The sequence below is a fragment of the Stigmatopora argus genome, chromosome 8 (genome assembly GCF_051989625.1).
Source record: "Stigmatopora argus isolate UIUO_Sarg chromosome 8, RoL_Sarg_1.0, whole genome shotgun sequence".
In the NCBI taxonomy this organism is placed as follows: Eukaryota; Metazoa; Chordata; class Actinopteri; order Syngnathiformes; family Syngnathidae; genus Stigmatopora; species Stigmatopora argus.
Window position 1 is genome coordinate 16,438,677 of NC_135394.1, and position 13,824 is coordinate 16,452,500.

The 13,824-nt window shown below is 41.6% G+C and overlaps 2 protein-coding genes across 2 annotated transcripts in view; both read left to right on the top strand.

Annotated features, from left to right (window-relative positions):
• Positions 1-394: 394 nt before the first annotated feature.
• rp2 (RP2 activator of ARL3 GTPase) lies at positions 395-6,046 on the top strand. The gene is made up of 6 exons (XM_077606953.1): positions 395-684; positions 1,262-1,537; positions 3,059-3,451; positions 4,112-4,226; positions 4,381-4,466; positions 5,457-6,046. The coding sequence occupies exons 1-6, from the start codon at positions 517-519 to the stop codon at positions 5,538-5,540; spliced, it is 1,122 nt and encodes a 373-aa protein (XP_077463079.1). The 5' UTR covers positions 395-516; the 3' UTR covers positions 5,541-6,046.
• Positions 6,047-7,702: 1,656 nt separating this feature from the next.
• Positions 7,703-13,824, top strand: part of jade3 (jade family PHD finger 3) — an 11,132-nt gene continuing 5,010 nt past the window's right edge. The window contains exons 1-6 of the mRNA XM_077607769.1: positions 7,703-7,921; positions 9,610-9,678; positions 9,906-9,965; positions 11,203-11,440; positions 11,508-11,698; positions 13,599-13,810. Coding sequence (XP_077463895.1) covers positions 9,917-9,965; positions 11,203-11,440; positions 11,508-11,698; positions 13,599-13,810 — 690 coding nt within the window. The 5' untranslated portion in view covers positions 7,703-7,921; positions 9,610-9,678; positions 9,906-9,916. The remainder of the gene's footprint in view (positions 7,922-9,609; positions 9,679-9,905; positions 9,966-11,202; positions 11,441-11,507; positions 11,699-13,598; positions 13,811-13,824) is intronic.

Here is a 13,824-nt window from a genome sequence, read left to right on the forward strand (position 1 = left end):
ATTACATTCATAATTTGATGACCCCAAAAATTAATATAAAATCTGGGTTATGCATTTTATGAGTGCAACAGCTGCTTTTAATTGTAAAGGAAACACCCAGTAAAGTATGACCCAAAGGTGCATTCGTAGTGAATAGTAAATGTGTACTCTAATGCATTTAAGCTTGCTTAACAGTTATGTGGATTTGATATGAATATGTAAATAATATCTAAATAAATATTTAACATATTATTCAAACGTTTAAACGAAAAAACACTCTTTAAACTATGTGCTTTTAAATGAAAATTCATTCGTGTTCTCTTTTTTGAATCTATCGCAAGCTGCGCACGCCCTCGCCATCAAATTGAGAACTGTGATTGGCTACGGCATCATCCTCCTCTACGCTGATTGGTTGCCAACCCCAGAAGGGAAAACGGGAAGGAGAAAAAAAATCGTGTCAACTAAACCTCACGCAACCCTGTGCCACACGTTACTTACCTGCCAAGTCCGACAAACTCAAAACAATATTAATACAAAATGGGGTGTTTTTTCTCGAAAAAATCCAAACGAAAGTCAGCAGAAAAGGACGACCGCACGCCAACGACGACGACGGTGGAAACCACGACGACAAGCAACGCGGTTCCCCTTGGCAACAACACGGACGAGGCGGCACCGAAGCAGTACAGCTGGGACAAGAGAGAAAAGGTTCGGCATTTATTAAACCACATATTTAACAAAAAAACATTAAAATATACGTGGTTCTTAAAAAAAATATTTCCATAACGGCATGGGGACGCGAACGCGAAAACGTAACACTTTGTTTGAACATGGCGAATGACTCAATGGATTTTGTTAGCTTGGAAATGACTCCGATTTAAGATTTACCTGCGAAAGAGCTTTTTTTTTTACTCGCAACGTTTTGACAATTCCACTCGAGATTTCAGATTCCTTGTATCTCACTCCACGTAACATTTAATCCCATTAGGGGATTTCAAAATACCCGTTGCTTTCCCGTGTTAACCTGACCTACAGTTCAACTTCCTGATTGACTTCATGTTTGAAAATCTTTGGCTCCTCCCCCTAAATTATTATTTTTATTTACTCATCAAAATCCTGACTGTGATGTAGTTCCCCTTTAGAAACAATGATTTTTTTAAAATGAATATGCATGTTAGCAGTTTTTCAGATAATTTTAGCCTTAAAAAACCCAGGCAAACCATGATTTAACAAGTGTAATTTATAGTCCGGTAATTACGGCAAACTCCAATTTTGCCTCCCCCAGGTGGACCCCAAAGACTACATGCTGACCGGCCTGAAAGACACGACGGCGGGTCGGTTCCCGGGAAAGCTCAACGGCCAGCAATTCGTCATCCAGGACTGCCACAACTGCGACATCTACGTCTTCGACCACTCGGCGGCCATCACCGTGGACGACTGCATCAACTGCCGCATCGTCTTGGGTCCCGTCAAGGGTAGCATCTTCTTCCGGGACTGCAAGGACATCCGCTGCGTGGTGGCGTGCCAGCAGTTCCGGACGAGGGACTGTAAAAAGATGGAGGTGAGGAGAGATTTCCATTGAATTACATCTCTTAAATTGGTAAAGTGACTGACAAGTGAGCTAGAAGAGCCAATGAGTTCATAAGGAAATGCCCCAAAACCCATAAGAAGTCACCTGGAAGTGCCCTAAACCAATAGGAAGTCACCTGGAAGTGCCCAAAACCAATAGGAAGTCACCTGGAAGTGCCCAAAACCAATAGGAAGTCACCTGGAAGTGCCCAAAACCAATAGGAAGTCACCTGGAAGTGCCCAAAACCAATAGGAAGTCACCTGGGGGTGCCCAAAACCAATAGGAAGTCACCTGGAAGTGCCCTAAACCAATGGGAAGTCACCTGGAAGTGCCCAAAACCAATGGGAAGTCACCTGGAAGTGCCCAAAACCAATGGGAAGTCACCTGGAAGTGCCCCAAACCAATAGGAAGTCACCTGGAAGTGCCCTAAACCAATGGGAAGTCACCTGGAAGTGCCCAAAACCAATGGGAAGTCACCTGGAAGTGCCCAAAACCAATGGGAAGTCACCTGGAAGTGCCCCAAACCAATGGGAAGTCACCTGGAAGTGCCCCAAACCAATGGGAAGTCACCTGGGTTTACCAAAAACCAACCAGAAGTCACCTGGGTTTGCCCAAAACCAACCAAAAGGCACCTGGGTTTGCCCAAAACCAACCAGAAGTCACCTGGTTGTGCCCAAAACCAACCAGAAGTCACCTGGTTGTGCCCAAAACCAACCAGAAGTCACCTGGTTGTGCCCAAAACCAACCAGAAGTCACCCGGTTGTGCCCAAAACCAACCAGAAGTCACCTGGAAGTGCCCAAAACCAACCAGAAGACACCTGGGTTTGCCCAAAACCAACCAGAAGACACCTGGGTTTGCCCAAAACCAACCAGAAGACACCTGGGTTTGCCCAAAACCAACCAGAAATGACTTAGAAGTGCCCAAAACCAACCAGAAGTCACCTGGGTTTGTCCAAAACCAACCAGAAGTCACCTGGGTTTGTCCAAAACCAACCAGAAGTCACCTGGGTTTGTCCAAAACCAACCAGAAGTCACCTGGGTTTGTCCAAAACCAACCAGAAGTCACCTGGGTTTGCCCAAAACCAACCAGAAGTCACCTGGGTTTGCCCAAAACCAACCAGAAGTCACCCGGGTTTGCCCAAAACCAACCAGAAGTCACCCGGGTTTGCCCAAAACCAACCAGAAGTCACCCGGGTTTGCCCAAAACCAACCAGAAGTCACCCGGGTTTGCCCAAAACCAACCAGAAGTCACCCGGGTTTGCCCAAAACCAACCAGAAGTCACCCGGGTTTGCCCAAAACCAACCAGAAGTCACCCGGGTTTGCCCAAAACCAACCAGAAGTCACCCGGGTTTGCCCAAAACCAACCAGAAGTCACCCAGGTTTCCCCAAAACCAACCAGAAGCCGCCATCTTGAAAACTATTTCACGTATTAAGAAAATAATCATTACAATGAAAGGACACTCTCTTTAAGTAGCTTTTTTGGGAGAAGCTAACTTCTGCGTTTCCCGCAGGTGTTCCTGTGCTGTGCAACGCAACCCATCATCGAGTCGTCCACCGGCGTGAAGGTGGGCTGCTTCCAGTACTACTACCCCGAGCTGGCGTTCCACTTCAAGGACGCCGGCTTGAGCATCTTCAACAACAACTGGAGCAACGTTCACGACTTCACGCCCGTGGCGGGGGAGACCAACTGGAGCCTGTTGCCGGAAAACGCCGCCACGCCGGATTCGGTGCCGGCCCCCAGCCCGGACTCGGACTTCAAGGGGGTCCGCGTCTCGGCCGAGGCGGCGCGCAGCATCGTGCCGCTGACCAAGGGAGGCCGGCGCAAGGACAGCGAGGAGTCCTGCCTCTTCGTGTTCTTCGCCGGAGAGTACACCACCGCCAACGCGCGCAAGATGATCGATGAGGTGAGGACGTTGGTTTACTTTGCAAGCCCGCGTATGACTTTAAAAAGAAAATACTGTATTTTCTCGCATATACGCCGTAAAAAACTGATGACTGAATCAAGGGTACGGCTTATATGCGCACAAATTAGACTTGACATGCACGAAACGCCATAATGCAAGACAGTGCGGCCGATACGGTCATTTATTTCCAAATAGAGAAAAGATAAACAGATAAAATGCTAAACAAAATTAATTTTGACGTCTATGAATGAAATTCAATAAAAAAAATAAACAGTATCTAACATAAAACGTGCATGCAATCTAGCAGACGATCCTTTGGATTCATACAGTATCTCAGAAATACCACCTGCGATGATTTTTTGTTTAGATTTGCCCTTCAAAGTAACATATTTGTACTCCCCATTAAAACCATGAATATGGAGGTGAAAATTATGAATCAGGGGGAGGCTTATACGAGAGAAATTGTCAAATTCAACGGTTTTAAGGCCATTTTTAGGGTGCGGCTTATACGCGCGGGGCGGCTAATATGTGAGAAAATACGGTATCTCCTTTGGAATATTTTGATTTTGTCTTCATAGATCTCGACTTGACAGGAAAACATGTAAAATGATTCGTCTTGATGCGAAAACTGAAAAGATTTGACTTTGTTTCGTCCCGCAGGCGACCGCCCAAGGCTTTGTGTTGATCCAGACCAAAGAGGTGTCCATGCGCCCCGAAGACGTCAAACGCGTCTTCCAAAACAGCGCCGACGATCTGGTGGAGTGGATCGGCAAAGGTCTATAAAGGAGCCTCATTCTTAGCGATCTGACACCATCTTTTTAAATCTTGAACATAGGGATGTCTCGATAGCATGTTTTTTGACTCGCCTAATTTTGACAACCCGTCGCTCCGATACCCCAATTCATGTGATGGAATTGTCTATTTTCAAGGTCCCGTCATCGCCCTGGAGTTTAACGGCGACGGCGTGGTCGACGCCTGCCAGAACCTGGCCAACGACGTGTTTAACGGCACAAAGGTTAGCATTTTTCCATCGTCTTTGCTAGTTTTCTTCAGCTTTTCAGGTACGTTCAGCTACAAATTAGGGATGCAACATAAATAAGTACGCAAGTGCACAAATAACAGCAACAAATAAACAAATGAACAGATAAATAATCAAATAATAATAAATCATACATAAATAAGCACTCAACATAATAAATAAGTAGTAGTCAACATAGATAACTCTAATGAACTACGTTTAGGCTTGGAAACGATCTATAATCATTAAAAAGGGTGATTTCGTAGAAGCCGAAAAAAACAAGTGTATTTTTTTAATTGTGCAGCATAAAAATAAGGTGGCTAATACATTGTTGTATAAACTTGGTCACCTTATGCGACAAATGGAACTATTTTAGTTGGACATTTACTTTTTGTGCTTCTAGTTTTGTTTTAATCGTGACAAAATAGTCTGTTTATGTATACAGTAATCTCTCAATTATCGCGGTTAATGTAGACCAGACATGCCCGCGATAAACGAAAAACTGCGAAGTTGGGTCACCCCTATTTAAAAAAATAAAAATACATAAATAAATAAAAAATATATAAATAAAAAATACATAAATAAAAAATACATAAATAAAAAATACATAAATAAAAGATACAGAAATACATAAAAGATACATAAATAAATAAAAGATACATAAATTAATAAAACATATATAAATAAAAAATACATAAATAAAATAAAAATACATAAATAAAAAATAAAAAACATAAATAAAAAAGACCCGATGTAGTGAAGCCCCAATAGTTGAAGCCGCGATATTCGAGGGATTACTGTAAAAAAAAATTGCATTATAGGTATGGACCACCCCATCCACTTTGGAGAAATTTTTAGACTTAGGTGCACCCTATTTGAGTAAATATGTGCTTTTTTATCGCTTAATAATGGGAATTGCAATCATTTATAAGGGGATTAATTGGCCGAGGTTAACCGGTATGTATTTACCCACAATCCTCCTCTCAGGTTTTCGTCTCGAACAACAAAAACACATCTTCCCGCGACGTGGACAGCTTCTTCAACTTCGCCGACATGCAGATGGGCTTGTGAGGCGGGACATCCACATTTGGACGCCATTTTTTTTCTCATTTGCACCGCTACAATCAGCACCTGCCGCTGCTTTAACCGACAAAAAAAACCACAGGTGAAAACAAACACACAAGCTAGCTTCGAATGTGATCGGTCGCTTATTCAACCCACGCAAAATGTGAGACACGTTTAACCCCGCGGCGTCATATTCTGTCCGTACCGGAACCCTTAGTGAACCGCTTCCGACCCATGAGCCATATGTTTGACACCACCGGTTTAACCATTTTGTGTTTGTTAGCTCGTTAGCTGCCATTACGAGGTTAGATCGGACGTCGATCAACGACAACGAACCAATCAAAACCAGCGATAGTTGATGCGTGCTTGTGTGGATTTATTTAATCTCTATTTATTTTCAAAGCATTTTTAAAAGGGTTCTTATCACTGCCTGAAACATCGTGAGCACAAGAATGCCTCATTTATGTATAAATCTGTATGTGAATTGTCAGTAAAATGTACGATGGAAGGTACCTTTGGTTTACTCGGATATATTATTAATTTGCAGGTTTTTTGTAGGCTGTGATGTGATCGGTCTTTTGTACAATGTGTTTTATATATGCTTTGTTGAGTGTTTTTGTTTAGAGATACATTCATGTTCAATGCTGTACCTTTTTTCCTAGTAAAAGTTTACATTGGTGATTTGTTGGTACAGACACTCCCCTACTTACGAACGAGTTAGGTTCCGAGCGATTGTTCATAAGTTGAATTTGTTTGTAAGTTGCTCAGTGCTATATTTTGTATTATAATTTATATTTAAGGCCTATATAAGTATATTGAAGGTTTATATAAGTGCATTTGTATGTTTAAGGCTTGTATAAGTAACACACATTGGTTTGTACTGAAAAAAAACATTTAATAAAATGGAGAGAATACATACAGTACTGTATATACATACATTAGAGAGAGAGAGAGATTTACTAGAAACTGGACGAAAGAAGCTATCTAATGACGATTGCAGTTTACTTTTTTTCATCATAAATGATGCGGTAGCACTGTATGGCATCATTCAATTGATTTGCAAACTGTGCAACGTTCAATATTTGGGTCCTGCTGCTCGATCTTTATGTTTATAAATGTTACTGACGGTTGAACGATTCAAGTTGCTCACCACTCTCACGCGCATCAAGCTTCGCTTTCGCTTTTCACCAACCATATTGAATAATGGATGCACGAGATATTTAATGATAAAAATGAAAAAGGTTCTTTGCACACTGGAGATACGTTCACGCACTTCCGCATTGCAACGAAGTGGGCAGAAGAAGGTAGATGCTGGGTGAGCTGAGCTCTCAGCGCCAGGCGTCGGTATTAGCGGCGGAAAGAAGTACTACTCGGAAAAAGGCGCGCAATACAAAATCGAACTTACGAACATTTTTCGACAAACGCAATTTGCAGACATGTTCGTATGTACCGTTGTTCGTAACTCGAATGTTCGTAAGTAGGGGAGCGTCTACTTTTTTTTGTTCACATTTCCTTTCATGCGAATCGGAGCTTTCACTTCTGCCTGATTATGTGCAATTCGTCAAAATATGTTTCGGAGTACCTATTTAATGTTGAAAAATACATTTTGAAACGATTCAAAGACACTGAACTGGAATATTTTCACATAGAACTAAAGAGAAAATATAATCCTTTTTTTGGCATGGCTTTTCTCCTGTTTAATATTTACTTAGACATTTTTTGTAGTCGTTTCAATTTAAAACACAATGTTATACCTCCAAAATATGATGAAAAAAATACATTTTATGCAATTTGGTGCTCATCAAATACTGTATTATACGGTATATTATAAAATATTGCATTTTTATATATCATTATCAAAGGATAGAATACGGGATAAAAAGCCCTGAAACCAAAAATCAGCTCTATTTAATTCATAAAAACCCTTTCAGAATACAAATTTTTTACATCTTACCATGTTGTGTTCATAAAACATTTTACCATAGTATTTTTTATACACTCATAGCTGCCACTTTCAGTCAGACATCCCAGTTTATATAACCTGGACGTCTATCCATGTCATTGGCATACAATTTTTTTTAAAACTGGAACTCTGACTCCGCCCCCTCCCATCGGTAAACCCCGGGAAACAAACCAAACGCACCCGAGATTGAAGCGAAAACGGCGGGGTTTAGGACCCGGCGGACCACGCGGTACAATAGCGCTGTTGTGCCGTGTTGGTGGGCCGACTGACTCCAAGTCCGGGAGAAGAACCCCTCCAAAAAAAGCCTCAATTCCCCCTTTTACCACGCGTAAATCCTTCTCATTTCTACCCTGAAACGGTGCGTTTGACTCGGAACGGCATGTGGATGTGCTAAAACGGACTCTCGCAGTGCTTCTTCTTGAAGGTAAAATGGTGGGAGCGTGAACAATATGCCCGTATGTGTTTCCTGGCTCGTTCGCCAGGAGGTGCCCCCGTGGAAGGTCTCACTCCCCGAACCAGGCCCTTGTTTTTATTTTAATCACCTCGCTGAACGCTCGCGTCGTCGAGACCAGATTGGGACGTTAAACTAGCGTTTAGTGGGTTTTTTCCTCACCCCTCTCCCCCCTTTTTAAAGGCGCCACCGTAAGGAAGTGACATGTCTGTGCGGCGGTGGTGGCGCCCATGTTTGATTTGGCCCTCGTCGTCTCCCGCTTTCGAGGCGTCGACTGGAGTTTGCGCAACTGCGGCTATTTTAAAGTCCTGTTTTGCGGCGTTTTGCTCGTTTGAGTGGAATAAAGTGGTCGGTGATTAATTTAACAAAGGCGACACCAGTGGGGAAACGTAAACAAAGGGGTGGCGGTAATTTGGTTATTGTTTCCGAGATAGTTAGATGGTGTGGTCCCGTTATTGTGACGTCATATCCGGCAGCACCTCCCCCTTGCCTGCCTACCTCGTTAGCTAGCTAGTTGACCCCTTTCACGTGCTATGCATACATTCCGTAGTGATAAAAGAGTTGTAGCTGAACTATTTATATCCTTTCTTTAAATTGGGTAACGGTACAAACGATTGAAAAATAACAGGCAAACGTATGAATACAAATTTATCTTATTTACTTGGGTTAAACATTACAGACCCTGAATATAACTACCTCATTTATTGGAAACAGTTTTCACCCTTTTTTCGGCCATTTTACAACAGGAAGACCTTTCAACAGCCACATCATTTTCCATAGGCTCTCAGTAAACAGAAAAATTACAGAAAACATTTTTTTCCCACTAGAAATGTTTTTTTTCTCCTCACTTTCCATTCCTATTTAATAAACCGCAGAAAAGGGAAAAGCTGTGAAAAGAAACCCGTCAGTTAAAACGATAACTTTTTACTACGTTCACACTGCAGGTATATTCATTAGGAATATTCCAATTCAGATTTTTTCTTCAAATCATACCTAAGTCTTTATCCTATGATAACACAGTTGTACTCCCTATTATAACCATGAATATAGAGGTGAACATTGTGAATCATGGGGCGGCCTATACGCAAGAAATTCTGAAATTCAATGATTTTATGGCAATTTTAAGGGTGCAGATTGTATGCGGTTGCGCCTAATATGCGAGGAAATAAGCTATGTCGTATACATATTGTTGTTCAGTTATAACGTCGCCTCATGTCACCAGCAGCTGTTTTCTAGTGCTCTGTTCCTTCTTCTTTACCACTTAAAAATAGCTTATGGGACAATTAAGGCCATCTGCGGGGAGCTTTTCCTACTCAAACAAAAAACGACACGTAGGTCCACCTTTTTCTCATTTGTTACCTCAATTTTTTTATCTTAGCCTACCCCAAAAAACGTCTCTCGTTTCCTTAACCGTGAGGATACGTGTTCCAGAAAATGGGTTTGTGTACCTAGCATGAACTTAAATGACCACGTCCACCCCTTCATGGGGAATGCTCGGAATGTTTAAACAACACCTTTCATATTCCGTCACGGGAACGGCATTTTTTTTCTCTCGAAAAGCTGCAAAAATACAATTTTAAATTGGCAGATGCGTGGCTGCGAATTGCTAGCTGCTAGCTAAACCACCAGATTTATGCTAACGTGCTTTTTCTTGTTCTCAGGGATGAAATTTAGCACTTGAGCGTCCATCGGAGGAAGCTACTATTATGCTTTTCAACTGGAGATTTCTGGTGAGTACTGGTAGTGATAAATAAATAAAAATAATAATAAAGAGAGGTGGTTTTAGTGTTCAATTTAATTAGAGTGAAATTAGTCGTTCATTTTCCAGGCCGCTTCTTCTCAGAAGAATTGCGGGGTGCTAGAGCTTATCCCAGCTACCTACAAAAAAATTGTATTGATGCAAAAGGCTAATTAAGATCTGCTCCTTGTCCTTACTCGGCGTCCATTTTGTGTCCAGGACGTGACAGGATGAAGCGTCTCAGGCCTTCCAGCAGCAGCGACACTTCAGACAATGAGAGTGAGTTTCCACCAGGGGGCACGTGACCTGACCTCTGACCAAAATGACTCATGACTACAGTCATGCCTTGAGATACGAGCTTAATGCGTTCTGGGACCGAGCTCATATCTCAATTTACTCAAATTTCAAAACAATTTTTCCCACATAAAATAACTAAATACAAATTAATACATTCCCACCCTCTGAAAAAAAACAATTACAATTTTTTCTCGTATCTCAGAGCAAAAAAATTGCTCAGAATTTTCCTCGTATCTCAAATTTCTTGTATGTCGGGACACTCGTATATCAGGGTATTACTGTATCTTTTTATCACTCAAATGCAGGTCCCTCGACCTCCTTTTGCATGAACGTTCCCACCCTCTGAAAAAAAAAACCCACCTAAAAATAGGATATAACAATATTGCAATAACAAATTTGTTTCGTATCTCAGGACAAAAATTTGCTCAGATTTTCCCTTGTATCTCAAATTTCTCATATGTCAAGATATCACCGTATTTTTTCCCACTCAAATGCAGTTCCCTCAATCTTTTGCATTAACATTCCCACCCTCTGGGGAAAAAAAAACACCTAAAATAGGATATAACAATATTTCAATATTAAAAAAAAATCGTATCTCAGGACAAATATTTTCCCAGGATTTCCCTCGTATCTCAATTCACTCGCATTTCAAATCAAATTTTCCCACATAAAATAACTAAATACAAATTAATATGTTCCCACCCTCTGAAAAAAAACTACCTAAAAATAGGATATCAAAATTAATTTTTTTCTTGTATCTCAGGGCAAAAAATTTGCTCAGAATTTTCCTCGTATCTCAAATTTCTTGAATGTGGGGACACTCGTATGTCAAGGCATTACTGTATTTTTTATCACTCAAATGCAGGTCGCTCCTTTTGCATGAACGTTCCCATCTTCCAAAAAAAACCACCTAAAAATAGGATGTAACAATATTTCAATATCATTTTTTTTATATCGCAGGGCAAAAATTTGCTCCGATTTTCCCTTGTATCTCAAATTTCTCTTATGTCATAATATTACCGTATTTCTTTTCCACTCGAATGCAGGTCCCTCAACCTTCTTTTGCATGAACGTTCCATCTTCTGAAAAAAAAAAAACCTAAAAATAGGATATTACAATATTTCAATATCTTTTTTTTCGTATCTCAGGGCAAAAATGTGCTCAGAATTTCCCTCGTATATCATAATATCACCGTATTTCTTTGCCATTCAAATTGCAGGTCCCTCAACCTCCTTTTGCTCCAACAAGTATGGCAGCAAAGCGGGCACCCCCGCGGCCGACCCCAAGAAACCGGCCGAGGTGTTCCGAAAAGACCTGATCAGCGCCATGAAGCTTCCCGACTCGCACCACGTCCCGCCGGAGGAGTACTACCTCCTCGCCGACAGCTGGAAACAAGACTGGGAGAAAGGGGTTCAGGTCCTGGCCAGTCCAGACACCATCCCAAGGGCGTCCGTCAGGTAAGTCCATCGAACTAGCGCCTGGACCGGGAAAAAAATAGCCTCATTTCCAATTGGCGGCGTGCAGGATCATGGTGGAAAAATCCAAAGAGGTCCTGTACGGCCACCAAAAGAAGTTCATCCAGTGTCCCGTGCCGGACTCGGTAGAACCGGACCACGTGGACATCAAGGAGCTAGCGGAGGCCATGTGTCGCTACGACCTGGACGACGTGGACATCTATTGGCTACGGACACTCAACGCGCAGCTGACGAGCATGGGTGAGGCACGCCGTAATTTTTGGCCAATGAGACGAGACGTCGTTGCGTTGGTTTTATTTTGAAGGGTCCTCCCGTTTAGAAAAGTGGCATTTGGATTGATTTGGTTCATATTTTTGGAGTGGTTATAATGCAATAATCGTTTTGTTTGTTTGAAATAATAACTCAAGAACGAACAAAAGCGTTATTATGAAATTTGAGGGATATGTTTGGCGGTGGAAAGTATAGGGGTGATTATATTTTAGGATAATCAGGGCTAAATAGCTAAGGTAGGTCAGAATAATAAACTAAATAGGTCAGAATAATAAGCTAAATAGGTCAGAATAGCAATTTAGCAATACCCTATTTTTCTGAAATAATGCACAATGAAGAGAAAAATATGTAAGTCGTAAGTTTGAGGACAATTGTTTTATTCGATCAGACATCAAGAACAAACATACATTAGATTAACAATTGTAAAAGGTAGATAAACAGGCTAAATGGGTATCTGTTAAGATAACAGTTTTAAATGATAACGCGAACCTAAAACAAACAATGTAACAGGCTGTCGTTATCGGAGAGAGAAAAAAAGATGCACTATATCAAAAATACATGAAAAATAGTGAGAGTTATAATCTGGAAAATACAATAACTTGTTGTGTGTTTGTTCTGTGTACATCTGCATGGCCGTCTTTGTATCCAGCAATCGATTTATAAAGTATCTCAAAAATAGCATGTGCGATGATTTTTCTGAAGATTTTCCCTTCAAAGTACAGACGCTCCCCTACTTTACAGACGCTCCCCTACTTACGAACGAGTTAGGTTCCGAGCGATTGTTCATAAGTTGAATTTGTTTGTAAGTTGATTCAGTGCTATATTTTGTATTATAATTTATGTTTAAGGCCTATATACGTATATTGAAGGTTGATATAAGTGCATTTGTATGTTTAAGGCTTGTATAAGTAACACGCATTGGTTTGTACTGAAAAAAACATTTGATAAAATGGAGAGAATATGTACAGTACTGTATAGAGAGAGAGAGATTTATGTATTAGAAACTGGCCGAAAGAAGCGATCTAACGACGATTGCACAGTTTTCTTCTTTTTTTCATCATAAATGATGAGGTAGCACTGTATGGCTTCATTCAATTGATTTGCAAATTTTGTGCAACGTTCAATATTTGGGTCCTGCTGCTCGATCTTTGTTTCTAAATGGTACTGACGGTCGAACGATTCAAGTTGTATTCACGTGCAACACTCGCCACTTTCTGACGCGCATCAAGCTTCGTTATTAATGCCACTCGTTTCAAATGAAATGGCTTGCCTCTTCCTTGCACCTCCCTCAATAGAAGCCTTTCGCTTTTTACCAACCATATTCAATAATGGATGCACGAGATATTTAATGATACAAATGAAAAAGGTTCTTTGCGCACTGGAGATACGTTCACGCACTTCCGCATTGCAACGAATTGGACAGAAGAAGGTAGATGCTGGGTGAGCTGAGCTCTCACAGCGCCAGGCGTCCGTATTAGCGGCGGAAAGAAGCACTACTCGGAAAAAAATACAAAATCGAACTTACGAACATTTTTCGACATAAACGCAATTTGCAGAAATGTTCGTATGTACCGTTGTTCGTAAGTCGTATGTTCGTGAGTAGGGGAGCGTCTGTAACACATTAGTACTCCCAATTAAAACCATGAATATGGAGATAAAAAGGGGGCGTCTTATACAAGAGAAATTGTCAAATTCAACCATTTTAAGGGTTCGCCTTATACGCGAAGGCGGCTAATATGCCAAAAAATACAGTATGTATCATTGTGTTTTTCATAAACGACTCCTATATTTTGGGGTGGCTGGTCTAACCCTTGGATGTTTTGGCTAATATTTTGACCGCAACGTGTGTATGTGCGTGTTCTTGACCCAGGCGAGGACCCGTTGGACGAGCTGACCATGGAACGCGCCATGGAGGCGCTAGAGGGCCAGTGCCACCTCAACATGCGCCACGCCATCGAGACGGTGGAAGGCCTGGGCATCGAGTACGACGAAGACGTGGTGTGCGACGTCTGTCGTTCGCCCGACAGCGAGGAAGGCAATGACATGGTCTTCTGCGACAAGTGCAACATCTGCGTGCACCAGGCGGGTGACACGCC

What these genes read in the sequence shown, in the direction of transcription:
- rp2 (XM_077606953.1), top strand. Translation starts at nt 517, where the DNA reads ATGGGGTGTTTTTTCTCGAAAAAATCCAAACGAAAGTCAGCAGAAAAG. An exon ending in GCTGGGACAAGAGAGAAAAG is followed by an intron (nt 685 to 1,261) that starts GTTCGGCATTTA and finishes TGCCTCCCCCAG; the next exon opens with GTGGACCCCAAAGACTACAT. An exon ending in GGTGGAGTGGATCGGCAAAG is followed by an intron (nt 4,227 to 4,380) that starts GTCTATAAAGGA and finishes TCTATTTTCAAG; the next exon opens with GTCCCGTCATCGCCCTGGAG.